The sequence below is a fragment of the Vulpes lagopus genome, chromosome 1, assembly GCF_018345385.1.
Source record: "Vulpes lagopus strain Blue_001 chromosome 1, ASM1834538v1, whole genome shotgun sequence".
NCBI classification, from domain to species: Eukaryota; Metazoa; Chordata; class Mammalia; order Carnivora; family Canidae; genus Vulpes; species Vulpes lagopus.
The window spans coordinates 86134913-86162863 of NC_054824.1; the positions used below are offsets into that span (position 1 = coordinate 86134913).

Consider the following 27951-nt stretch of genomic DNA (forward strand, 5'->3'; position numbering starts at 1 on the left):
CTTCCCTCCCCACCCCCACCCCTACCCCAGACACACACAGACCTGGTTGTAAGAGCCCACAGTCCCTTCTTTAGTGCTGGCCCCAACAGGCTGGTGTCACAGAGGCAGCTGAAGGGCTCTGATGCCTTTCCTATCCTAACTCCAAAGTCCCTACAGGTTGAGGATTAGTTCATCCTAGTGGGATAGTGACATGACAGTTGTTATGGTTTTCAGATGCCAAGGGAGAGTTTTGGAAAAATCATGCTAGTTCTTCCCCTAATAAGTTTTGTGACTTAAGATGTGTTACTCATCTTTTTGGGTCTCAAATCCTCTATTTGAAAAGTGAGGGCTTTGAGCTACATCAGAGGTTTAAAATTTATGGTCATGGGCCGTTGGCCTATGGATGTGGGATTTGGGGGGTGGGGAGAGAAGAGACTTCATAGGGCTTAAACACTTCTTTCATTGGTACCAATCTTTTAAAATTAGGAGGTTTCAAATAAAATTCCACACATGGACTTTTCCCTAAATATAAAAACCACTGCCCTGCCTCTATATTCCATTACTCTTGAGTCTTTCTCAAGCCAGCATCCCACACCTACCATGCCCCACACAAGACACAAGAGAAAGATAAGAAACTAAAGGAAGAGACAGAGGGAGGCATGGGAAAAGGCAAATGGGGGCAATAGAAGAGAGAAGAGAGGAAATAAGGCAAGAGGGATGGCAAGATAAGAGAAACAGACCAGTATAGAAAAAGAGATCACACTTAGCTTTCTAGGTATCATACCTTTCACTGTCTTACATATTTAATAGCTCACTTAATCCTCACAAAACCCCTATGGGATGGATTCCATTATTTCTTCCACTTTACAGAGGAGGAGAATGAAGCTCAGAGAGGATGCGGTAACATGCTTAAGGTCCAACAGTGGCAAGTGGCAGAGCTGGGATCCTAACCCTGCAACAGCTCTCCGTCTCACTCAGAGCCCAAGCACAGCTCGTTCAATGGCCCTGCACAATCTCTCAGTCTTACACCCTTCCACTCTGTACCTGCCTCACTTGCCTCCAGCGGCTCTGGTCTCCCTGCTGCCTTCCACACACCAGCCTGTCCTGCCTCTGTACCTGCTATCCCTTCTGCTTGGACAGACACCTGCATGGTTGACTTCCTCATGTCCTCCAGGTCTTGACTCAGTTGTCACCTTCTCCGCAAGGGCTACCTGAATACCCTGATTAGAAATTTCCCTCAGAGGGATCCCTGGGTGGCGCAGCGGTTTGGCGCCCGCCTTTGGCCCAGGGCGCGATCCTGGAGACCCGGGATCGAATCCCACATCAGGCTCCCAGTGCATGGAGCCTGCTTCTCCCTCTGCCTGTGTCTCTGCCTCTCTCTCTCTCTCTCTCTGTATGACTATCATAAATAAATAAATAAAAATTAAAAAAAAAAAAAAGAAATTTCCCTCAGAAAAAAAAATTTTTAAAAAATTGCCCTCAGATATCCTACGCACACACACATAATCCTTCCCATCTCCTTACCTCCTTCTCTGGTTTATCGTTCTCTAAAATGCCTATTATTATCAAACATACTACATCCTCTGTTTATCTTATTTCTTACTGTACTCTCCTCCCCCAGTGGGCCCCAACATGACAGCAGGAATGTGTAGCCCTTTTGTTCATTGCTGTATTTCCAGTGCTTAGAATAGTATGAAGTGCTTGATAAGTATTTGTTGAAGCAATACATAAAAATGTACCAAAGCAGCCAATCTCCCAAGAATCAAGTTTTACCGACATTGTTTTCTGTCTGTTCCCAGGAAATCCACCAGGGTCACTCTTCTCCCTCTGGGCCATGACGCCTCTGAGCCAGCTGAGTGGCAACATCAACTCCACCTGTGGGGCGGAGAACTCCACAGGTGCCAGCCGGGCCCGTCCACACGCCTACTACGCCCTCTCCTACTGCGCGCTCATCCTGGCCATCATCTTCGGCAATGGTCTGGTGTGTGTGGCCGTGCTGAAGGAACGGGCTTTGCAGACCACCACCAACTATCTGGTGGTGAGCCTGGCTGTGGCAGACCTGCTGGTGGCCACCTTGGTGATGCCCTGGGTGGTGTACCTGGAGGTGAGTGGGCCCCAGCCGCCTGTGTGACCATACTTGTCTTTGTCTTCCCTGAGTTCTTGGCCTTCTGAGCTCAAAATGTTCCCTGCCATGATTCAAGGACTAGGAAGGAAAGAGAGCTCCTGTCATTCTCTCTTTCATGAGGGAACTGAAGGCCTGAGAGCAGCCATTATCCAACATCACTTGCCCACATTAGAACCAAGGATCCAGGAATGATTTTGTTCCTGGGTCTCCAGCATCCAGGTGACTGGACTAGAGCGATGGGACTCATCCTAAAAATGCATCAAGTTTTTTTTTTAAGATTTTATTTATTTATTCATGAGACACACACATAGAGAGAGGCAGAGACACAGGCAGAGGGAGAAGCAGGCTCCCTTCAGGGAGCCTAATGTGTGATTCAATACAAGGACCCTGGGATCACGACCTGAGCCAAAGGCAGACGCGCAACCACTGAGCCACCCAGGTGCCCCTTGCGTCAGGTTCAATCTCTGTGCCAATCACATCTCAAAGATGTGGGGGTTTGGGGGAGGCAGTCAGTGAGCACCTTCATCAGTATTTCAATGTATATAGAGGGGTGGGGATGCACAGGAAGGATGTGGGACAACAGTGAGGGTGGAGGGGGATGCAGTAGGAATTATAGAAAAACCAAAAAAAAAAATTTTTTTTTTTAATGAATAAGAGGAAAAGAAAGAAAAAAAAAACAGTCTGCAAATAGATCAGACTTCTTTTGATAGTGCAGTTACCCTCAGACTCAGCTCTTTCCTCCTGGGTACCAGCTCTCTACAGACTCTGCTACCAAACAGACCAAACCTTCACATTTATATTTTTGATCCCTCCATTAATAGCACAGAGCCCTCACCAGTCAGATAATGCAGCAGACCCTGGAGAATTCTTCTGGAGAGGAAACATTTCTTAAATGTGAAAGTATTTTCATTTGAAAGTGCAAAACAGAGTCAGGAGGTGATCAAGACAAAACATCCATTTGCTAACAAAGGAATCAGGGTGCCTACACCTGTTCAAGAAACAGATATTCTTACTGAGAAAACATTCAATTACTAAAGAGTTTTTTAAAAACACTTTAATGTACTATTAATATGTCTCTCGTGCACTGTGTACCATGCATCATTTTAAAGAGGTATCCAATGAAGGATCAAAATGATGCTATGATTAAGAGAAATTAAAATTCATCAAATTAATATCTCAGTTAATATTAATAGTGAAGGTGACAGTTAATTAAGTATGACATATCACAGGAGAGCAAAAACCTCAAACATAGGCTGCCTAGACTGGTATCCCTATTAAAGAATGATTGGGAACTAAAATTAGACTTATGATCTCAAAGGGGAAACATAAAGGAGAGAAATCAAGGAAATAGAAAAGGAAACGAAAAGCAGAAAAACATTTGTGCTGATTGGGATAGATGTAAAGGTTAAGGGAAGACCTGGAGGAGAACAAAAAGCATTAATTTTTCCCAGTTAGGATAATCCTGATTGTAAAAGATCTTGCAATTATCTTGACTTTTCTGTCAACCCAAACTGACTGAGACAACCTTGAAGTCAGAAGCTATGTCTTTGTTCTTTTTTTTCTGTAGTCCAAACACACTATCTGGCACATAATATATGCTAAATAAATATTTGATATATGAATGATTAAATGAATCTTTCTGTAATGTATGCATTAGATGGGCAATTCCTGCTTATACCATCTGTAGCCATATCTATTGTTTCATTGAGCTGTTTATCTTTTTTACATTCAATAATAATGAGACTGAAAAGGAGTTAGACACCTGTGATATTTCTGTTCAAGAGTTAAGGCAGATCAAGCGCTACAAACTAGTATGGATTAGTTAGGGATTCCTAACACCATCATCCCACACCTCAAAGTGTTTCCGTCCACACCTATACATTACAAGGATTCTCACGTCTTTCAGAAGGCTGACTGTCAGAAAGAAATACAGGATGAGGAATTTCACTCTAATAAACATTTTAATTTAATTGCCTCTGAAATAAAACCAGTCATCTGGTATCTATAACAAAGCCACTCAACTGTCCCTTTGTGGTTGCTTCCAGGACTCTGGATAGACCACATTGGAAAATCTCTATAGATACTGGTGTAGGATATTGACCTTGGGATTTTTCCACACTAGACACCCATGGCATCCCCTTCAAGCCACACCTGCCAAAATTGATGATGTCCCCCTTCTGCTGAGCATAGAAAAGCAACTGAGCCCACATAGAGCCAGCATGAAAGGCTTACTGAACTCTCTGCAGGTTGGATCTAAGAGTTTTCCTCTATGAGATGAGCTCTGGTAGAGCTCTTGGTTCTCCCTCACAAAAATCAATGTGCATTCCGTCCAATAGGTTAGTTGGTGCAAGTGTTCAGTAATGAAGAGTATGGTCAAATAAGTCTACAAACATATAAAGCAGATTTGGGAGACGTCGCTCCATTGGGAAATGGGCTTTGGGACCTCTTTGGTCTTCCCTAGTTGCTTTAAAGCTCTAGTCAATGCAACTTAATATTTCTGTACCACTTTGCCAACAGTCCACTAAGGTGGACTCTCTCAATAAAAGATAGAACATGACTTAAAGCAGCCCTAATTAATAGACAACCAGTTACGATATTAGAAGGTTCTAATCTAAAGGACAGGTCTCTCTAACCCACCACAGTATATATTTTTCTTTTCTTTTTTTAAAGATTTTATTTATTTATTCATGAGAGACATACAGAGAGAGAGAGAGAGAGAGGCAGAGACACAGGAAGAGGGAGAAGCAGGCTCCATGCAGGGAGCCCTATGTGGGACTCGATCCCAGGACTCCAGGATCATGCCCCGGGCCAAAGGCAGGCGCTAAACCACTGAGCCATCCAGGGATCCCTCTATTTTTCTTCACCTTAAATATTTGCCTGCTTTCTGTGGACCTCAGGAGCAGATAGGGTATCTCAATGAGAGAAAAGAGTAGTTTGAGCCCTTAAAGGGACTATGAATGTATCTCAGAGAAGAGTATAGCATTATTCTCACTAACTTATCCTAATGGTGGTACAGTTTGAGTAACTGGCCTAGTAATTACAAGCTTATACCTAAGAGCTCCCTTGAAAGAGGAAAGGATGCAGTGTTGACCACAGCACAGAGACCGCTGTAGGCTTGAGGGCCCCCAAGAGGACAGCATAGAAATTAGAACACCATGTGGTAGCCAGATTAACTGCCAAATTCACAGCTTCCTGTGCTTTGATTTGAACACATCTATCTTCTTTGAAGGAAATATTGGCTCATACTGGCCAGATACCTTCCCTCGAAGGAAATTTGCCTAATTTTTCCAAGCAGCAGTGTGTATGGCTATAAACATTGGAAAACTTTACTAGGCATGGCTTAAACAAATAGGAGTAACTTCTCTCACACAACCAGAATTCTGGAGGAAGGTTGTTGGTGTTGAATCAGCTGCCCCATGGTGTCATGAAAGACCAATCTCTTCTACCCGTGGCAAACCGGCTTACTTCCTCATGCTCTTCATAGGGTGGCTGCCATGGCCCTCAGCATCATGGCAGTATTCATAAATAGGATGGGTGAGGACAGCAAAGAAGGAAACGGGAGGAGCCCTTTCCTGGGACACCTGGGTAGCTCAGTGGCTGAGCATTTATTTGCCTTTGGTTCAGGTCACGATCCCGTGGTCTTAGGATCAATTCCCACATCAGGTTCCTCTCAAGGAGCCTGCTTCTCCCTCTGCTTATGTCTCTGCTTCTCTCTCTCTCTCTCTCTGTCTCTCATGAATAAATAAATAAAATTAAAAAAAAAAAAAAAAAAAGCCCTTTGCCTGGAGTGCCTCAAAGCATCCCCTAAGGGACTTCACTTAAGTTTAATTAGCCGAAATTGGATCATAAGGGAAGGATACAGGGGAGGATAGAAAAGAAAGTGAAAATATGGGTTTTAAATAAAAAGAAGACATGGTATGAGGAACTGCTGTGAGATAGACAAATAAAATGTCATAGGACATTGTGCTTCTGGAATTCACCAGGATGAATGTTACCCTGCACAGCATTATGCTATGAGAAAGACTCAGAACTGGGCGTCAGAAGTCCTGGAATCAAGGGGATAAGATGGAGGTGACAAGCATACTTTACCTATCTCATAGGCTTGATGTTAGGCTTCACCATTGCCAATGGAGAAAGTGCCTTGATAACTAAAAAATGTGAGCTATAAACATCTTAGTTAAGACACTTTTAACATTAAGTAAAAGAAAACTTAATTCTAATTGACTTAAACAATAAGCAGAATGCATTGTTCTTTAAAAGTCCTGTGGTAGGGTGGGCTGCAGGCATAGTTTGAGCAGGATCCCAGCTCCATTTCTCTACAATTCTCTCAGCTTCCTTCCATGTGTTGATGTTATCCACAGCATAGGGCAAGCTATAGACCTCACATGTATGCACCACACCATTCACACCAAGACAGAAAATCTTTGTCCAGAATTTCTAGTAGAAGTGTCAAGGAGTACTTTGATTGGACTGGCTTCTGGCACTTGATTTTCTCTAATCACTGGATAGAAGAGTTGGTTTAGCACACGGAAGGAACACATCAAAGACCTGCTCAGGAATTTCATGGATTCCCAGTGGAATTCAAGGACTATTGCAATGAAGGCAGAGGACAGCCAGCAAGTACATACCACAGTGGCTTTCACCGTACCATTCTCATCATTAAGGCACACAGGAGCGTGGGCTTGGCCTGGGAGACTAGCAGGGGCTGGTCACTGACGTCCATCGGTTTTATTTGTCCTCGGGCCTAGCAGAGGAATTCAGGATAAAAATCATGCAAGTAATCTCAGAGTAGGTTATATGGCAGAGGGCCCTCGCCTGGCTCTCTTTAATTCAGCTTGCAGCATTTTCTCAAAAACTCGCTTCTGTGCCATAACAAATAGTTCTATCTCTGATTCCCTCTCAAGTTTTTAATTTCCTGCTTTAGAAGCTGCAGTCTGTGTGGAGCTCCCTCTCCAAGCACAAACATCCCATTTTGTTCCACTCGGTTAAGCACCTTTTGTGATGTTTAATGCACTTATATCAGGGCAGAAAGGCAACGCAAGCAGCCAGAGGAACATTTAGAATACTAAACTCAGAATACTTGGGTCCCAGTGTGGACAGGAAAAAAGATGTGAGAATAGAGTAATATAGACCAAGCCAAAAAGAGTGGGGGCGGAGGGGGGGCATTCAGACAGAGTCCCACCACAGGCAGTGATCAAGGTCAGATAGTGATGATGGGAAAGAGCAACACTATTTTGGGAGAGACGAACCTTTGGGCCTTGTAATGACATTGATTGTTAAAAATAAAGGAGGGTCTGCATTTTCAATGGGTTCTCCCATGACTCTTACGCATCTAAACTTTGAGCAGTTCTGAGCAAAACCTTTATTACAGAGAGCTGCTTGTTCAAAATACAGACTGCTGGGTCTACCCCAGATCTACCAAACCCGAATTTCCAGGGGAAAGTCTGCAGTAATTGTACCAGTCCCCCTTCCCAGCCCTGGGTAATTTGTGCAGGCACCTGGTCACCTGCTACAAACTGACATTTAGGAACCACTAATCTATAAACCACCCCCCCTCTCACAGATGAGGAAATTGGAATTCAGATCATTGGATCCCCTATCTTGCCTCACAACAATCTCTCTGCCCCCCCAAAAAGATTCCATATGTAGCAAACAAAAGTGGACTGAAGAGGCTAGAGAAGTCCATTTTTGTGCCTTGGACACCTCCCCAAACAACTAAAAATCCATCTGCTAGAGCAGGAATTCTTAATCAGGGGAGTCCATCAACTTGGACGTAAATAAAATCACTTCTTTATTTTCACTAAACTGAAATTTAGTATTTTCTTCAAGTATGAATATAGGCATTAACCCAGAGCAGAAGAAATCCTTAGTGTCACCAGTTGAAATCACAGATATTTATATTTTCAAATCACATTACAATTGTGGCAGATACCTTGAAATACCATTTACACTCACCAGTACTTTGAAATCATGAGAATTTTGGACTGGTCGCTATGTTTTGTTACTTAATGCATTATTAAAGAAGCACATATATTCAAATACTTTGATAATTACATTTCAATATAATTGGTATTCTTTGTGACCCGTTATATTTTATTATATTCACTTAAAAATATTCTTCTGAGAAGGGAACCATGAGACCAAAGGGATCCATGGGACACAGAATGCTCAAGGAGCCCTGCTTTTAGGGATGACCATTTCTGAAGACAATATCATGCCCCTAGATCCCAGTCCAGCGTTTCCCAAACCTCCTTAGGAAGCAGAAGAATTCACTGGAGGGACTTATTATTCTGAGTGGGGCCTGGGAATCATTTTGTTTAATAAGAGCCTTAGGTGATTTGGGAAATGCTGCCTTATAATCAGTAAATTTGGGAAATGCTGCCTTAGGCTGTGTCTGTTGGAAATCAATAGCCAACTTCAGTACCTGAAGACACTTTCTTGCTTACTCCCACCTTCTGTATTGCCAAAGGGAGTTAGTTATATTCATTAGCAAGTGAGAGTTAACACCACCTGGCTACTGAGAATTCTGTAGTGAGCTACTCATTAGAATTTAGGAGAAAGGTAAAATCATGTCTCTAAAGAGCCCTAAACCCATCAGATTTTGGTTTTGCTTTTTTTTTTTTCTGCTTTAATTTCAAAATTCCCTTTCCCTTTTATGTTCCCCCCACACTCTGCCCTTACCTCACCATCTGCACTGTTCTCATTGTATCACAGTTATTTTCTTAGTATCTCTCTCCTGGGCCCTCTGTTCACCCACACCCACTCACACGTGAGTCCCGAGCAGCGGCGTGGCAAGGTGCTACTCACTGAAAGGCAAAATAGAGTGATCGGTAATATGAAGAATCTGAAATTCCAGCTTCTTTACCAGCTGCGTGTCCTTAGGCAAATCACTCAACCGTTCTCAGTCTCCATTTCCTTACCTATAACATTGGAAATAATATTTACCTCATCAGGTTGCTATGAGACCATGCGTGAGAGTTGCTTAAGCATGGTCTTGGCCCTTTGCAGCTCTATGGACTGCTTACTATTATTTACTTGATGTGCAGGACTCCAGTAATTTTTTTTAAGTTTTCCATTACACGTGCCACCAGTTAGAGACTCATCTTAAGGAGTAAGCTCCAGGGAAGGTTAAATGATGGCATCTTAGTGGGAGTTACTTTAGTCTGCTGATCAGATCATTTGGGGTTTTTTTGTTTTTGTTTTTGTTTTTGTTTTGTTTTGTTTTGTTTTGTTTTGTTTTTTTGACACTTAGCTGAGATTAAGGAGAATGGGACTTCTCCTAGCAGAATTGGAGATGGGAGAAGAGGACAGTCAAAATAGGGTGGCACAGGAGAAGCCAGGGGACAGCTAGAAGGGCTTTGGCCCTGCAGGGCAAAAGAAGCAGGTACCAAAAACCTTGCCAAGTGTCTGCTTTCACTAGACCCCAAGGCCAGCAGCCACCTCTATCTTTTGCACTATTTTTGGAACTCTGTGATGGAGGCAGAGAGAAAGGAGTGTCAGTTCCTAGAAGGGAGGTGATGCAGCGTGTCACACAAAAATCCTTGATGAGCGCATGATTTTCTCTCTGCCCTTTGCTTCTGCCCATTCCCATCATTTTCCAACAACTGCCCCCTCCTGATTCCACGCTCAAGCATAGCAGGGCAGGTCACAGCCTACATTCCAATGCCCTGTCTGCCTCTGCTAGCTGTGCCACCCCCGGTGAAGTACTAGACCCTTTCCCAGTTTTTGTCCCTTTTTCTGCAGTGAAAACAGTAGCCACCTCTCACGCGATTATAAGCAGCAATAGAGGCCATGTATGTAAAGTGTTTTGTAGAACATCAAGACTTTGTAAGCATTCAGTAAACGTTAGCTAGTAGTATTAATACAGATTATGTCAGAGACCATTCACTCTTCCAGAATATACTTGCCCGCTGGGTACTGCTCTAGGAGCTGAGGATGCAACAGCAAACAAGTCAAAGTCCCTGTTCCTACAGAATTAAGTAACAGCCATTTACTTTCCTAGCAAGTAAGTATATAATTTGTTCCCAAAAAGCTTTAAGAGCATATACAGTTAAAAACAAATTTAGTTTTCAGAATCTAAACTTTCAAAACTATAGAAATTCCCCAAATGGGGATCCCTGGGTGGTTCAGTGGTTTAGCGCCTGGCTTCGGCCCTGAGTGTAATCCTGGAAACCCAGGATGGAGTCCCATGTTGGGTCCCTGCATGGAGCCTGCTTCTCCCTCTGTGTCTCTGCCTGTCTCTCTCTCTCTCTGTGTGTGTGTGTGTGTGTGTGTGTGTGTGTCTCATGAATAAATAAATAAAATCTTTAAAAAAAGAAAAGAAATTCCCCAAATGGGTCATGTGGGTAAGTGACCCATGGAAAAGTAAGTTCTCAATAAACATTAGATTGTATTAACGATGTTAAGACCTCATGATGATCTCTGGTTATTTTATTTAAGAATACCTTGCTCCTCAGTCATCAATAAATTCTTCAAGGACAGGACCCGTAGTACATTTTTAAAACTTCTTAAAACACATAACAAATCCTCCTTCTATGAACTAGGTATCAGGGGCTTCACAACTACTTGCTTTATGAATGAATGAATTAACTAATTAATTAACTAACCATCAAATAAACCCACAGCAAGCACTGGAGCTTGCTGTTGTCGTAACTATCCTCTCTCCCCTACATGTTCACTCTCAGCTTACAGACACAGACAGTATTCACAACTTTGCAAAACAAAAAGTGAGGTTTACCCAATTTAAGACATAAATTACGTAATAGGCATATGTTAAAATGAGACCTAGTATACAAAATTCAACCTCTGCAAGAAGCTTTTACAGCATACAGCCACCCTATGTACTGAGAAAACCATCCTTTATTCTCCTGGATCCCTTAAATCGTAGTGCTATTATGACTATACAGTTCCCTTCTTACGAGTTTCTCATTCTCAGAATTCCTATAAATTCATATTAGGCCGTATTTATATAAAGCCAAACGGCTGAACTAAAAGAAAGTAAATCTGCAACCTAATGAACAAAAATAATGACTTCTTCACTAGTTTGAACTTTTCATTGTTGCTTTTCAGCAAAATATCTTTGGTCAGGGTTTCTCAAAATAGAGTCTGGAGATGACTAACTATAGGGCTAAAATCAGACACTGAAAAGAAATAAATCTAAGGGGAAAGACGTGATTAGGGGTGAGAGGCTTTCAGAACCTTTCTTTAGTGGGCTAAATCAGGAATGAACAGGAAAGTGTCCTGGCCATGTAATAAGAATCTTGGGTGACAAAAAGTCACCAGAGCAACAGCACCATCTTTACACACTCTCTTGTTTGCCCAATATCTGTTTTTCCCTTAAGAAGCTACTTTAGAGGCTACTGTACCTATTTTTCACTTCCGTTCCTCTTAAATAGCCATCGGTCCAGCCCAGCAGGGATATCAGGAGCACCAGCTACAGCTGGGGGCACGAAGCTTCACAGGGGTTTCTCTTTGAGAACCATGGTCACCACAGACAGGAAGCTGGCAAATGCACAAAGGCCTCAGGACCCAAGAATTAGAGTCTATGAACACTCTGAAAGTGACAATCTCCCTGATATATCGCTCTGGTTTGATTAGATGATGTTAAACATTTTAAAATAAGATAGAAATGTGCTAGAACCTTAATTCAATTACCTAAGTTCCTGACTCTGTAAGCATTACTGGGAGGAAGTTTCAGAGCTTGGAACATACGTGTAAATGAGTGAAGTTGGGACTGTCCTCACTGGTGCTATGAGTGGTAGAGAGGACCTGAGCGCCTTTCCAATGCCCTGGACCCCTTCCCCACCCCGACCCCCCAGCTCCTGGGAACTGAATCCAGGGTGTTCAAGGCAGGCACACTGGCACAGACTTATTTCACGGAGGTTCTTACAGATATGCTTCCAAGCTTTAGAAACAGAAGCCAGCTAGATTTTCATTTTAGAGGTAAGTTCCATGGCAAATGTGCCCTCCGCTTATTTCCTGAGTATATGGTGAGCTTTCCACTGTGGGGAGGGCTTCAGAAAGGCAGTGTGGGCACAGTGCACACATCTGGCTCTCACCCAAGCTCTTTCACTACCAGCTGGACATCTATGGGCATCACTTAACCACAATGAGCTTTAGTTGCCTCCTGAGTTTGAACTAGATCAGTAATTCTCAAGCCTTGGTGGATGGGTATGGGGACAGGGGGAACTGGAGGGAGTATTTAAAAAATGAAAATTCATTGGCTCCAGCTTCAGAGATTCTGACTCAATTGGCCTAGAGAAGGGTTCAGAAACTGTATCTTTAATGAGCACCCCACTGTGGACCACACTTTGAGAGACATTGGACTAATTTCAGCTCTAATGTTCTAACATTCTGTGAATTTGTCCTTCCTTGAACAACCATCTTGAGCAGCCGGGCACTCCCTCAGCGTCTGCCTGCCCTTGGCAACGAGAGTACTGACCACATGGAGGGTATGTGGAGGGTAGCCTCAGGAAGACAGCAGAGTTGACTGGGTTTTGTGGGGGAGGTGGTGGTGGGGGGCTATACTAACAGCCTTGTCTCTGCCGCTCAGGTGACAGGTGGAGTCTGGAACTTCAGCCGTATCTGCTGCGATGTTTTCGTCACCCTGGATGTCATGATGTGTACAGCCAGCATCCTGAACCTCTGTGCCATCAGCATCGACAGGTAGGGCTGGGATTCCCCTTCCAGCAGGTGCAGGCTGCTAGGTGGTACGGGAAACCAGCCTGGGGAAACTGCTCCTGCTGTGTATGATGCCCAGGCTTTGCCTTGGAGGGCCCTGGGGTCTCTGCCAAGTAAGACTTAATCACTAGGACATTTTCTCCTCTCTCTTTTTCTTTTAAATTATGATTTGCAGTAGAGAAGAGACCCCTGTGGCAGGAGAAAAACAATCATCCTATAAGCTTTCCTGGCCTTTCCTGCTTCCCAGACCCCTAAAGAGGATTCTGGTTTTGCCTTTTTGCCATCCTTTAGGGCTTTTGTGATTCCTCATGGAGAGCAAATGGGGGATGGATGAGGGGGAACAAGGCCAGAAGGTGAGCCAACAAGAGTTGGGAGGACAGTTTCTTGTTACTATTTTGTTGTTGTTGTTGTTGTTGTTGTTGTTGTTTTGTGGTAAAGTGGGGGAAGAAAGGAGGAGGAAGAGGGAGAGAAGAGAGAAAACCTTGGGAGGATTTGCAAGGAGGCAGAGAGCAGAGAAGTGGATGGGAGAAGGGCAATCGCAGGAACTATGGCTGTGATCTAGCTATTTATTCATTTCCTTCATAGAGTTTAAGGTAAACAAGTAAACAATGATGTTTGTTTTGAATTGCTTTTTGGTTGCTGGTGTGGATCTTTGTGATTGTGACTCAAACTGGCACATGTTCCACCTGAGTGGCGTGGCTTTCCATCCCGAGGAATGAAGAGTGTGCTGCCCTGGCCCTGGGGCACCTCTCTTCCTCGCTTCTCCTCTTGTTGTGTGTTTTTTTTCCCCCTCTTTTCCCTTTTCCCAGCCTGGGCCTTGGACGTCCCCAGGGCTCCCCTGGACATCTCCAGGCCCACAGAGAGCCCTGGGAAAGGAGTTTGCTCTCTGTAGCCCAGGGCCTCTGTTGCCACTCAAGGGCCTCCAACCTTCCCTTCTTTGGGTCCCCTCCCACTGTCCTCCCCATCCACTGTCCACCTCTTCTCTGTCCTCCACTCCTCCCAGAAGTACCATACACCCACTCCTTAGCCTGAACAGGGGAGCCCAAACAAGGTCTGCCAATCATTGAGAACTTACCACCCAGTGCTAAGGCTCTGACACACTCCCTCATTCTATCTTCACAACAACTCAACTGCTACTATTGATTTCATTTCCAGTTTCTTAGGGGAAGGAAGGAATTTGCCTAAAGTCACACCCTCATAGGGAGCAGTGCCAGCACTGGAATTCATGTCTATCTGACTCCAAGTTCATAACCTCAGGCTTTGTGCTAAGCCTCCTCAAATCTCTAGCTACACCTCTAAGATCTCCCCTGAGTTTCAAGCCACCTTACCACCTGGATAGCTCACTGGCTCCTTAGAATGTTAAAAGCCAAACCCTCAAACCCTCAAAGCACCAAACCATCTTGACTTAATCATCCTTTATTGGCAGCATCATTGCCTCATAATCTCAGGTTTGGTTCCACTCCTCTCTCTTCCTCATCTAAGCAGACAAGGCTTGTAGACTCTATTTTTGCCATTTCTTCCCCAAATTTGCCCCTATTTTCCTTTCTTACTGTGCCTGCTTATTTTAGGTTCCTATGACCTCTCACCGGACTTTTACCACAGCCTCCTAACTGGTCCTACACGCCACTCTCAGAATTATTCCCCCAGCAATAAAGTCCAAATGTCCATTGCGCTCCCTCAATGGAGCACTGTCTTCTTCGCCATCTCCTTGGCCTGTGGAATAAATGTTAGAATTACCTTCCCAGCCTAGGATTTTAAGTTTTCTGCACTATGGCCTCAATCTATCTTTCGATCTCGTCTCTTTCTGGGTTGCTCCATGGCCTCTCTTCCTTCAAAGTCTACCACACCCTGGCCCATGAAGCCCTGGCAAATTTCTACCATTTGATTCCATTGCCCCTGAACTCTCATAGTGCTTTCTCTGTAACTGTCATAAAGAATCTCTAGCCTCCCTTTAGCTAGAGGTCCTAAGGCAGGTCTTCCTCATTTCCCCGCCTTTGACATTTACACACCCCCACTCCCAGGGTTTTGTCCTCTCCATCAACAGCCTAAACTCCCTTTCATGTGCTAAGTTGGGAATCTTGAATAACAACCAAAGAATGGACCTGAAAACCCCACCCTCTAATGATACTACTGCAGACCATCCATCCAGCGAACTGGATAGTCTTTTGACTTTTATCACTTGATTGGCTCTCCAACTGAGAAAGAAAATCAAAGAACATGGCCAGAAGGCTGGGACTCACACCATTAAAGAATGTGTTTAAAAATAAAGGGAGATAGTTGCATAGTTCTATAAATACACCCCAAAACACTGAATTGTACGCTTTAAATGAATGAATTGTGTGATATGTGAATTATATCTTGATAAAGCTGTTTTAAAATGAGGGGATCGTTAGGGATTTTATAATATTTTTAGCTCTCTGAGAATAGAACTCTGCTTATAACATGTAAGCCTTTTGTGTGATTTCCGGACATTTAGTACCTAAATATATAAGTGACATAAGTAGCAGCCTGCATCTGGTTTGCTGTATCATCACCTCTACCACCCAAAGACTCTTACAGTAGTCCTAGCTCTTCATCACCCATGTGCCTCCCTGCTGTGCCAAGTACAGACGTTGAACAAAGAATATTAAACTGAATTGAGTGGTCCTTGCCTGAGGTAGCCAGGGTTTAGAGCACAGATATGCCCCTTCAGGAAGAACATGAGCGACTGGGTGAGGATGAGCCTTGGAGTAGGGAGCTAAGAGGCAGCCCCCCTCCTGGCTTCCCAGTTCCCAGCCTTCCTCTGTACTCTCTTAAGATTGTGCCTCCACACTCCACCCACACACAGTCGCACACGTGGGGCCTGCAGGTGAGGTGGTACGGGCTGTGTCCCGCACAAGCGTTTGGGAACTGAGTTCAGCCAGTGTTTCTTTGCAAACCTTGAGTCGGCCAGGAGAGGGTGCCTTTTTCCAACCTGCACGAGAGCACCATTTCACTGGCAGCAGCTGCCCTTGACATACATTTCCACTTTGCACCACAACCAACAAGAATAAACCTTGAATTGGCTTCCATCCCATGGAGGAAAAGCCCCAGAATGCATTGCCCTCACCACCTGAAATCTGAAGAACAAGCCATGCCTTGGCCCCAATGGAGAAGGAAGCTTTCTTCTTGTATGTTGACATGAACCCATCCTCATCAAACCTAAAGATGAAGCCTCTTCTCTGTTCTAGGAGTGAGACTCAGGCCTTGGAAAAGCTGTCTCCATCATCCTTCACAGCAGCGTGCAGTACACAGCATTAAATTCTGTTCATGGGATGCCAAATAGCTGGTCAATTCATTAAAAATGCAGTCATTCATGCAGACCTTTGGTCTGCACACAATGCTACTCACCAGTCTGACAAACTTGACCAAATGGATTCAGCATTTTTTGGCCATGAAGCCCTGGTATGTAATAACAGGGTAGTAAGAGCTAGGAAAGGAAACGAAATGATAAAAAGAGGTTTTGAAAGCAAGTAATACTATTGTCATTAGATTCTTAGGCATAGCCCTGGATGCTTGGATTAATGCTGCCTTTTCTTTTTTAAAAAGCACAAGCCCCTACTACCCCCCCCCCCTTGGCGCCTTGCCTCCCCAGGGGGCCAGCCCCCTCCCACAGCATCCTGGGTCAGAACTAGCTCAGGGAGAGGGCTGAGAAAGTGTCAGAGGAGGAGGACGCGTTCTGATCGGTGAGAATTAGAGTCCTCCGCTAGGGGCCCAGGAATAATGCAACCAAATTCATTCACCAGGGAGTTCTTTAAGTGGCTCTCAAATGGCACCCATCACACAGGCAAGCCTCCGCGTCTTTGCAGCAAGCACAATAGGTACCAGATGAGTCACAGGCACCTTGGATTTTTCGTTTGCATCTAAATAAGCACTTTATATTTGCAAAGGGCTTTCCAGTCATTTGCAAAAAGCTTTCTCCTTCAACAATTCCACGAGGGGAGTCCACAGAACTAAAGATTTATTGAGCCCCCTGTCTGACCAAATAAAAGGTGGTGAAAAGCAGCCCGCACAGAGCTCTGGGGCTCATTAAACCCAGGCAGGGAGTTAGACTCCGGCCCTCCCACCCAGGCCAGCCTCCTTCCTCCCCCACTGCCCGCTTCCTGATGGGGCACCCCCATCGGTACCCCCCCACACACACACCTCCTGCCCTAGGACAGGGCTTCAGGTGGAGGTCACATTTTGCCAGGATCCCAAGACTTTCGGTAGAGTGACAAGCCTACGACCCCCAGTCGCAGACCTGGGAGTCAGAGACGTCACTTGGCTCCCAGGGGCTCCCGCAGCGTCTTGGCCAAGTCTGGGGCTAGAACCCGGGCCTCCCGACTCCACTACAGTGAGCGCCCGTCACTGGCCGCAGTAGGGCTGGGGCACCAACGGCGCGCCCCTGGCCATGCCAGCACCCACCACTGTACGTGCTATTTCCTTGGAGTAGAAGAAGCATATTGCCCACGTCTTCGTGCCCTGGCTCCTCCTGCTCATCTCAACTTGCATGAGTCTAAACGCAGCTACCATTTCTGGAGCACGTACACGGGCCAAGCAAAGAGCTTTTCACTATTGCTAACCCTCACGATACCCCGGCAATAGGGGTGTTATCCTCACTTCACAAGTGAGGAGTGTGAGGCTAGGCTGTGTAGCCTGCCCAGCTCACACCACTGGTAGGCGCGGGAGTCACAATGCAGTCACCCAGTCACCGTCTTTCTTGAACAGCCCAGAGCTGCGGGCCACAGGGGCGCCTACCACCCTCTGGGCCCCCAGCTCTGGAGCCCCCCCCCCCCGCTGCCTGGCTACGCCCTCTGGGCCCCCCAGCTCTGAACACCCCCCCAACCGCTGCCTGGCTATGCCCTCTGGGCCCCCCAGCTCTGGAGCCCACCCCCTGCCTGGCTACCCCTCTGGGCCCCCCAGCTCTGGACACTCTCCCCCCCGCCCCGCCTGGCAACCCCTTTGGGCCCCCCAGCTCTGGAGCCCCCCCCACCTGGCAACAAAACCCGCCTCTACCTCCTAATAGCAATGTGACCTGCAGCAAGGCCGTCAACCTCTCTGGGCCTCAGCTCCCCTAACTGCTCCGTGGAGATCATAGCAACAAGAGTTATCACAAGGATTAAATAAGTTAATATATGTGAAGCACTTCCAACAGTTGCCTGGAATAGAGAAAGTTGACATACTTGTTTGTTTGATCAATACCTTCCACGTTCCTTTTAAGGTTCCCAGGAGCAAGGGGATAGATACCCATAAATGCATGGATAGGAAGAATCACAGATCCCTCGGGGCGGCACCGCAAGATGACAACAACAATAACAATACTGGTTTTTTGGATGCTGAATAGGTACCAGGCATGGTGCTAAAGGACTTCGCAGAATAACCTTTTTTCTTTCTTTCTTTTCTTTCTTTCTTTCTTTCTTTCTTTCTTTCTTTCTTTCTTTCTTTCTTTCTTTCTTTCTTTCTTTCTTCTTTCTCTCTTTCTTTTTTTTTTTTTAATGCATGAGAGACAGAGAGAGACAGAGGCAGAGGGAGAAGCAGGCTCCATGCAGGACTGGATCCCGGGTCCCCAGGGTCACGCCCTGGGCCAAGGCAGCAGCTCAACCGCTGAGCCCCCGGGCCCCCCCGCAGAGCTCAGCTTAGGCAACGTTCCTAACAGCCGTCTCCTGCTGCATCGTTTCCCCTAAGGTGCAGATAAGGACACTGAGTCTCAGGGCAGCCTTAGTCCCCCCCTCTCCTCCCGCCCAGGCCACACCGCTAAGCGCAAGAACGGGGATTCCCAGCTCCCGGGCTCAAGCACCTTGCGCCCCGCTGGGGTCCTGGCCACGCCAGGGAGCGTGCAGCGAGCCAGGGGCGCCCGGGAGAGGGAGCGAGGGGGCTCGGGGGCGAGGGGGGCCCGTCCGGGGGGGCCGAGGCGGAGCAGCCGGCTCCCCTCCCCTCCCCCTCCCCGCCCCCCCAACCCGGCCCGGGAAGCCCGCAGGTGCGCCGCGCCGGCAGCTCTCGCTGCGTTAGGGTGCCCTCCGATGGCCGGCTGCGGAACTGCACCCCGCTGCGACCCCGCGGGCGGGCTCCGGGCCGCGCACCCTGCGCGCAGGCCAATCCCGGGGCGCGGCGCTCCCCGTTGATTCCAAAGGTTCCGTCGTGTCCCCCCCGCCCCCCCAAAAAATACAGGGAAAAAAATGAAACGTGATGATGCTAAATGTATTTCATCTCTCACCTCTTCACCCGAGTTAAGGATTTCCCGCACTGACTCACGTGCGTCTGCAAGGTGCTCTCCCCTGGTCCACAGGCACAGTTCTGGGCTCCCCTCCCCGAGGGCTTGATCAAGGTAGCTTGGGCCACATGCACAGTTCTGGGCTCCCCTCACCCAAGGCTTGATCAAGGTAGCGTGGCCTGGGAATCTGCATTTTCACAGGCCCCTCCTCCCCTCGCCTCCGCCCCAGGTAATTAATAGACTCGAATTGGGGGAAGTTCTGGGAATCCAAAGGGTCTCACAGAGAATGCCCCCGCTCATGCCACCTGTCCTGAGGGAGCCCTCGTCCCCATGAGGCCTCAGAGGCCCTGCAGCGCCCTTGAGAGGGAGCGGGGTGTGCAGGAGAGCCGCAGACCTCAGGTGGGAGACCGGGCTCTTCCACCCCCCTGTGGGACCTTGGGGTTCATCAGGTATCCTCTCTAGGTCTCCAATTCCTCCTCTCTACAGTGGAGCCCGTGGTCCTTAAATCCACTGAATTAACAGGGACTTCTAAGGAGTTGCTGAACATGAATTAAAGTGCACCTGGGACGATGCGCTCAGCGGTGTGCTGGGAGCCAGCTCATGAGGACTCGCAAGAGCTGGAAGGCAAAATTTTAGGAATTTTTTGAGCCAGGGATTAAATCTTTGGTGTAGCTTTAAATAGGCAATGGTGAGAGTATTTATACCATGAAAATTGACAAATGGTACAGATGAGAGCTGTTTTCGCCTGGAGAACCAGTTGTTAGCTATTTAGCAGCACACCACTGATGGTCAGGCTCCTTTTGGGTTTTGGGTTGTTTTTTTTTTTTTTAAGATTTTTACTTGTTTATGTGACAAGGAGAGAGAAAGCACAAACAGGGGGAGCAGCAGACAGAGGGAGGAGAAGCAGGCTCCCCGCTGAGCAGAGAGCCCAACATGGGGCTGGATCCCAGGACCCTGGGATCATGACCTGAGCTGAAGGCAGATGCTTAACTGACTGAGCCACCCAGGCACCTCGGTCGGGCTATTTTTCATCAAAGGGTGTTAGGTGAATAGAAGGTAAGGCGACAACTGCAGGTGTGGACAGAAGGAAGTTGGTCACGCCTTTCCGACCCCAGCTCCCATCAGCTGTTTGGTCACCAGAGTGGTTTGGGCTCAAGGCTAAACCTCTCTTCCAAGGCACCTGTGGGATCACTGCTGGGGGCCAGACATATTTGACTCGTAGCCCAGCCCACTGCCCCAGCAGTGTCTGAAGTCCTAAGGAGAGTGACAGGCCTAGAGGAACACCAGGTACTATTTGCCAGCTCCTTGATCAAAGGGAGGATTTACAACACGTGCATCAGAAGAGGGGAACTGAGTTCTCACAGGCCTCCTTTGGGGTGGATGCTTGGATTTTTTTTTTTTTTTTTTAAGATCTTTTATCTATTTATTCATGAGAGACAGAGAGAGAGAGGCAGAGACACAGGCAGAGGGAGAAGCAGGCTCCATGCAGGGAGCCTGATGTGGGACTTGATCCTGAGACTCCAGGATCATACCCTGGGCCAAAGGCAGGCACTAAACCGCTGAGCCATCCAGGGATCCCTAGTTGCTTGGATCTTAATCTGACTTTATTAAATACGGACCTGTTTCTCCCTCTTGAGAAAGAAGCTACCTCGGTCACACATCATGGTACCAAGGTCAAGTCCTGTAGAGCTGACTCTGAAGCTGCTCTTGTAGAAATAAAAATCCTAGCACACAAACCCTAAAGCCAGATGCACAGAGGTGATGGCACAGAGAGGAGCACGTGTGCCACAACCCTTCCAACCCAGGGTCTGTTCTTCCCTTCCTCAGCCCCAAGCCTAGAGGGACACACAAGAGGAGCTAAGAAGGATCCTGCTCTGAATCTGGCCTTTAGCTTCCGTGAACACTGAAGACGACAAAACTTGAGCCACAGCTACACACACTAGATTCCTTGAGCTTGGTTTAGAATTGTCCTCTGATGGGGAAGGCCTTCAGGATCCACAAGGCAAGCAATCAACAGCTTCTTACCACTTTCTTGGCACAAGGACCTCTGAGGAATACCAAGGCTATCACATGTTTTGAGTCACCAAGTAACAAATCATATGGGAGCTATGTCTCTCCAGCCATGAGGCATGCAGTTGTCTAGCCTCCTTACTGAACTTGCCCAGTCTCTTTTAAGGGATTATCTGGTTAAGCCAGGCCCACCCAGGATAATCTCCCTTTAAAAGATTAACTCAGTCTATTGATTAATTATCTAATCACAGCAATGACATCACATGTTATTCTCAGGTTCAGCCAACAGTCGATGCAGAGGATTGTATACGGGGCAGGAATCTTGGGGTCCATTTTAGAATTCTGCTTTTCTCAAGCAGTTTCCAGCTGGGGGGTCAGGGATGGGGAGGACGTGATGAAATCTACTTTTAGAGCCTGGCAACAGGGACCAACCAGGAGGCTGTGGCCATCACAGGGAGCAACTGGTAGGAAAGAGATGCATGGATAAATGGGGAAGACATAAAAAGCAAATGTATAGGGCCGGCTATCGTTCTGCTCAGTAGCTGGAAATGTGTGAGAGGAGTTGCCACAGAAAAGACAACATCCAATAACACGAGGAACTATGCATTGACCGTGCAAAAGTATGTGCTGTAGACTGAATGTTTGTGGCTCCCCCAAATTCATATGTTGAAATCCTACCCCCCAAAGTGATGGTATTAGGAGGTGGGACCTTTGGGTGATGATGAGGTCATGAGAGTGGAGGCCTCACGAATGGGATCAATGCCCTTAGTAAAGAGACCCCATAGGGTTCTCCTTCGCCCCTTCTGCCGTGTGAGGCCACAGTGAGGAAACAGCCGTCTATGGACAAGGAAGTGGGCTCCGACCAGACATTGAATCTGCCAGTGCCTTTCTCTTGGACCTCTCAGCCTTCTGAACTCTGAGAAACAAACGTTTGTTGTTTAAGCCACCGAGTCTATGCTATTTTTGATATAGCAGCCTCAATGGACAAAGAGAGCATGAACACTGGATTTTGAAATAAGCCTTCACTGGATATTACTCATCTCTATTTTTAAAATCTCCACCACTTGGAATAGTTGTCACTATGAGGGTTAGAACTTATATTAGGATGCAAGCAGGGGTAAGCGTCCTCTTTGGGCACAGTTCTATCATGATCTGACAAAGCGTGGGAGAAAGTAAAGGCACACAGACCAGCACCCAGGGTCTCGGGGGGTTAGAGTATGTGATTACAAGTTTCAGGTATGCTGGGCCTCAGCCACCACCGGCAGAGAAGCCTTCCAGCTGCCCTGTCTGTTCTTTACTAACTTTTTTCTTCTCCTTTTCCCTGCTCAGGGAGTTCTTCATCCCTCTCATCTCAACCTTTCTACATTTTCACTCAAATACCCCTTCCCTCTTTCTCCAACCAAACTCTTGTTCTCCTGCCACACGTATCACCTGGATTAGTTCTCTAGGAACCTCTATATGAACTTGTCTTTTGAACAATTCCCCCAACCCTTCTCCTCATGTCTGTCCCTCTGTGCTTCCTTTCACAGGTACACCGCGGTGGTCATGCCAGTCCACTACCAACACGGCACAGGACAGAGCTCCTGCCGGCGCGTGGCCCTCATGATTACGGCCGTCTGGGTACTGGCCTTTGCTGTGTCTTGCCCTCTCCTCTTTGGCTTCAACACCACAGGTAACAATGATGGCCCCTCTTACAACACCCCTGTGGTTGGTTCAGAGCACACCTGAGAGGCTGTGGGTGGTGCTTAGCCTGGAAATTTCTGACCTTGATCAGCATACATCATAGTGAAATAGGGCTGCCATGGACAGCAAAGCTTTGGGTTTTGATTGAAGTACAAAGCAAAAACTTCATCAATTACGGGCCCATAAAGTCTGGCCTCTCCTTATTTTGAAAGAAATGTCACGGTATTCATTTGAAGCAATGTGCCAGTCAAAAAATTAAACTATATTAATAATTCACGTGAGATTTGCTGATGAAAAGAGGACAGTTCACAATGGACTTACAATGCAAAATAAGATTATACAAGCCCTCAGACAGGATATATATTTCTAATTTTTTACTAAATAAAAATCATTTCTGCATCTGGGAACTAGTATAGATCCCTAAATTATTGGAGACTATATTTCTTTTATCTTGATACACAAAAAATTCTGGCTGAGATGGTTGGCACATGGTACATCTTCTATTGGATGGATGGATGGATGGATGGATGGATGGATGGATGGAAATATCTGAGATGTTTGGTTTTTAGGCATAAGACACCGATCCAAATTTACACCTCATATGGATCAGTGCCTTCTTCGGCTGTTCCATATACGTCTTTCAGCCTCAGGAATTTCATGTGTTGAGTGAAAACTATTAGCACATATAATAAAATTACAGGTATTGACAATAAACACTGAGTATTTGCCGAGAACTAAATGAGTCATGTTCTAGTGTTCATCTGGATTTGTTTAAGTCCTACTATCTTCCAAGTTCATTAGTTTCTAGTATATATAAGTCACACAGCTGTGCATTTATATGCATGCAGGTATTATATATAACACCTTGCATATAAATATGGGCAAATCCTAATTTATAGAGAGTCATCAAAGACTCATCTGCTGGCCAATGATTTCAAAGTCAAAACACATTTATGAAGTCAGATAGCAGCTCTGGAGTAAGAAAAAACCTCATTCAAACTTCAGTTCTACTACTTACCAGCTGTGCTCCTCGAACAAATTAAACTTTTCTAGGTTTTCTTATTGATAAATTTGGGATAATAATACCCTAAAGCATAAACTTGAGCAAATTTAAATATATAAACTGAGTCTCTATATTTAGTTAGAATGTTTCCAACATTTATTTTTATATATGGCCCCCCTGCCAAGCAGCCCAACAACTTCATTTCTAAAAACACCATGTTGTGTTTGAACTCTTCATAATACATGACATATTAATGTATGTATCATACATCTTTATTCACTACTCTTCAGGGATGTAATAAAACCGTCTATATCTTTGCATGTGATTCAGGAGATTTTTCAAAGCAAGTTTCAGCTCTATATGGTGTTCACTTTAATCACTGACTTTAGAATCTGACACTACATGTGATATAATTCCACGGTACTTGCTTCATAGAGCTTTTTTTTTATGATTGAGGATTAAATTGGAATAACATGTAGACCTGCCAAACACACACCACACGCTCAAGGTCAGGCTTCTTGTCTGCTACGTTGAAGGTTAAGTAGCTGAGTTATCCAACAAGTATTTGCCTACTTAACTCAGGGTGTTCCTAAAACATGATGTTACTATCACGTTTGCATTACTCTTTACCATTAGTTACTTTGTCATTTTCACTGACCACACTTTCTACACACAAACATGGTTGTGGACACACACATACTCCCCAAAGCAACATTTCCTAACTCTAACATTTCCAACTCTAAGAGGCTACCTGGTGTTGAAATGTTCTTTGTGATGAGTGTTAAATATGCTTTTGGGGTTAGTCTGATAACTAAGCCACCTTCTATATCTCAGTTTCTATACAAAAAATATTATTCTTTTTTTAAAATATTTTATTCATTTATTCATAAGAGACACAGAGAGAGAGAGAGAGAGGCAGAGACACAGGCAGAGTAAGAAGCAGGCTCCATGCAGGGAGCCCAATGCAGGATTTGATCCCGGGTCTCCAGGATCACAACCTGAGCCAAAGGCAGGCGCTAAACCACTGAGCCACCCAAGGATCCCCCCAAATATATTATTTTAAGTTAGAATCTGTAGTATGGGAACTCACTACCACTGGTAGACCACTGCACTGCTTACCCCTAGCCGGCAGCAAATCCCCACCAATATTCACTCAGCTGAGTGGCTCCTCTTATTCATCCTGGGAGGTCGGCGGGGGCTGTTTTACTCAGTTCCACAGACACAGACACACACACACAAACCTCGTAACAGTTAAAAACAGTCTCAAAATCTGACATTAGACAGAGTTCCCAGATAATGTCAACATCTAAAGTGAAGATGAATGATGAGCTAATTGCAGTGTTGTTGCCACCAGCGAGATCATTATTATTCCAGAAACAAAACTCAGAAAAATCTCTCCAAAACGATTTTCAAATATAGAATTGAGAAGACAAAAAAATGCCTGTGGCTTAGCATGTACACTCTCACTTCCCTCTCATCTCTTTACATCTCTCTCTTACTTTAAAGAAGTACATGATTATTCTATTGCAACTTTTTAAAGTTTGTATTTATTTATTTATTTATTTATTTATTTATTTATTTATTTAAGTAATTTCTACACCCAACATTGGGCTTGAATTCACAACTCCAAGATCAAGAATCACATGTTCTCCTGACCAAGGCACCCAGGCGCTCCTCTCTCTCTCTCTCTCTCTCTCTCTCTCTCTCTCTCTCTCTCTTACTTTTAAGTTAATTAATAAGACTATAGGAAGCCCTCCATCTATTCATATATCACATCCAAGTGTCAGGTCCATAGTAAAGGCCCAATGGATATTAGCTATTGTTATCGTTGTTATTACTGTATATTAGAAAAGATTTCTGTGTATCAAAATTTAACTATGCACCTGCTCCAAAGAAAATTTGAGCGGCAATAGCTCTGCTGGTGGTTCTAGAGACCAGTCACCTCGTCCCAGAACACAGTTCAGGAAACTAGTGAGCAGAACCCAAACCCAGCCGTCATTCTCTGCTTCGGTCTGACCTTCACAGTACAGCTTCATTATCTTGATGGATGTGGGTTCCTCTAGCACCTCTTCTATCTATAAGGAAGTTCCCAAGTTCGTTCAAAAGCCCAATATAAATGACTTCTCTCAGCCATTTGTTTCTAGTCACCCTGTGAAAAGAAAAGCAGAAAAGGGCAGGATACTGCCAATGACACCTGATATCAGAACTGGCTGGATTTTCACTAAGCAGTGCCACACAAAAGAACTTTCTGGCAGAGCTCTTTTTAATGAAATGAGCTGCCATGTTTGATTGTGAACTGTCAGACAACACAAGGCAGAAAAAAGTTGAACTTCAGTTTCTTCCTCTTGGCATTGTTCTTATTGTCCAAGAAAAGGGCAACATGCATTTCTGGATGTGCATGTAAGGCAGGATCTTGGGTCACAGAGAGTTCCAAGGCTGGGGGGTGCCTGGCTTTTTCTCACCCAGAGTAGGTGCCCCATAAACTTCTGTTGAATGAGTGAGTGGATGAGTTCTTCTTTATCATCCTTTTTTCCTTAAATGTTGAGATTTCTTGGGGGTAAACATCCTCGATCTCAGAGAATGAGAGTAACCCTCTGGTGTTCCTCATTATCCTCCAGCCAGTGACTGCTTATGTGTTTATGTAAAATGCTCATTTGTCTGCTTTGCTCAGGTATTCACCATTCTTGTATTCATCCAATAACTACTGTACTAATAGCACAGTACTATTTTGGTTAAATAATCAAGACAAGGCATTTCATCTCCTGGGGGGCCTCACAGTCCCTCATCTGGGACTCAGCAGAGAGAAGATTCTGGAATGCTGTCCTGACGACAGGATACATACCTAGGCCAGGCCCATTGGGGAACTGAGGCAGGGCCTCACTCACTGGCCATCAGCCTCCAATGTCACTTTCAAGGCCTGGAGAAATTGTGAGAGAGGCCACAGAGCTCAGTCTAAGGATGGGCAGCAGTTTACTCAGATCAGAGAGGAAGGAGAGGATGACAGTGCAGGCTCAGTGATTGTACACTGAGGGCCTTCAGTGGCCAATGATTCTGAATTAGCTCTGTGTTCTCTCTTTGCTCTTTCTCATATGTAAGCTTTCACTATTTTAATGGAAAAAATAAATACTCACTCATATAAAACATAAGGTGTAAGAGGATACAGATACACACATATATGTAGGTCTCCCTTCTACCCTAGATCGTTAGCTGCCCTGTGACCCTCCCTGGAAGCAAACACTAATAATCTTAAAGATAATGCTTAAGATAAGTATGTACATACACAGAGGTGTACGTGCATGTGTGGGAGTATCCACTTTTTACACAAATAGAAACATATTATACCCACTTTGGCTGGCTTTTTAAAAATAGGAATTAATACCCATAGGTATTAAGGAGGGTATGTGCCGTGATGAGCACTGGGTGTCATATGTAAGTGATGAATCACTAAATTCTACACCTGAAACTCATATTACACTATATGTACACCTGAAACTCCTATTACACTGTACGTTAACTAACTGGAACTTAAATAAAAACTTGGGGATAAAAAAGTAGGGGTTAATATGTAAAATCTAGAGGTCAGCTTTCCAGAACCCAGGGGAGGGTAGAGAAGGGTGGAAGGTATATCTGGAGGGATGAATGGGGAGTACCCTGCACACCAGCAATGGCAGCCAGACAAATAGTGGGAAATACTACTCTCACCAGTAAAACATGCTGAGGCATCTCCTCAGGGGAGGCATTTAAATCATGGTCAAAAAAAAGAATGAATGAATAAATAAATAAATAAATAAATAAATAAATCATGGTCAGATGCTGACAACAGAGGAGCTGATTTCAGAAAGAAGACTGATCATTGCCTACATGACTCCCTATAGATTCAGAAAGACCAGCAGCTGCCACCCTCTCCTACCTCCAACCCTGTCTCCCCCAGAATGCCAGAAGATGCCGATTTGGTGACCACTGCTCAAAGTTTTCTAAGCCATTTTCTAAAGGATGCTGACACAGACTTGGTGAGATGACATTAATTTTACCCTCCTCCCAAGAGAATAAAAAAACTTTGGGAGCAGCTCATAAAGACCCCTGGTGCCAGTGCTATCATTAAAATGCCTCACTGAGCACTGAGTACACATTTTTTTTTTAATTATTAGCTGGTTCTCCCTTCTCTCCCCCACGGACATTGTGCTTTATAAGTCTCTCTACAAGTTTCCATTCCAAATGACACCTTGCCTTTTAAATTTGAACAGCTCAGGGAGGTGTATAATA

The 27951-nt window shown here is 45.3% G+C and overlaps 1 protein-coding gene across 2 annotated transcripts in view; it reads left to right on the forward strand.

Annotated features, from left to right (window-relative positions):
- The first annotated feature begins 1813 nt into the window (after positions 1 to 1813).
- DRD3 (dopamine receptor D3) overlaps positions 1814 to 27951 on the forward strand; it is a 34076-nt gene continuing 7938 nt past the window's right edge. For both annotated transcript variants that reach the window (XM_041773303.1, XM_041773310.1), the window contains exons 1-3: positions 1814 to 2083; positions 12657 to 12769; positions 22532 to 22674. In XM_041773303.1, the coding sequence (XP_041629237.1) occupies positions 1814 to 2083; positions 12657 to 12769; positions 22532 to 22674 (526 nt within the window). The remainder of the gene's footprint in view (positions 2084 to 12656; positions 12770 to 22531; positions 22675 to 27951) is intronic.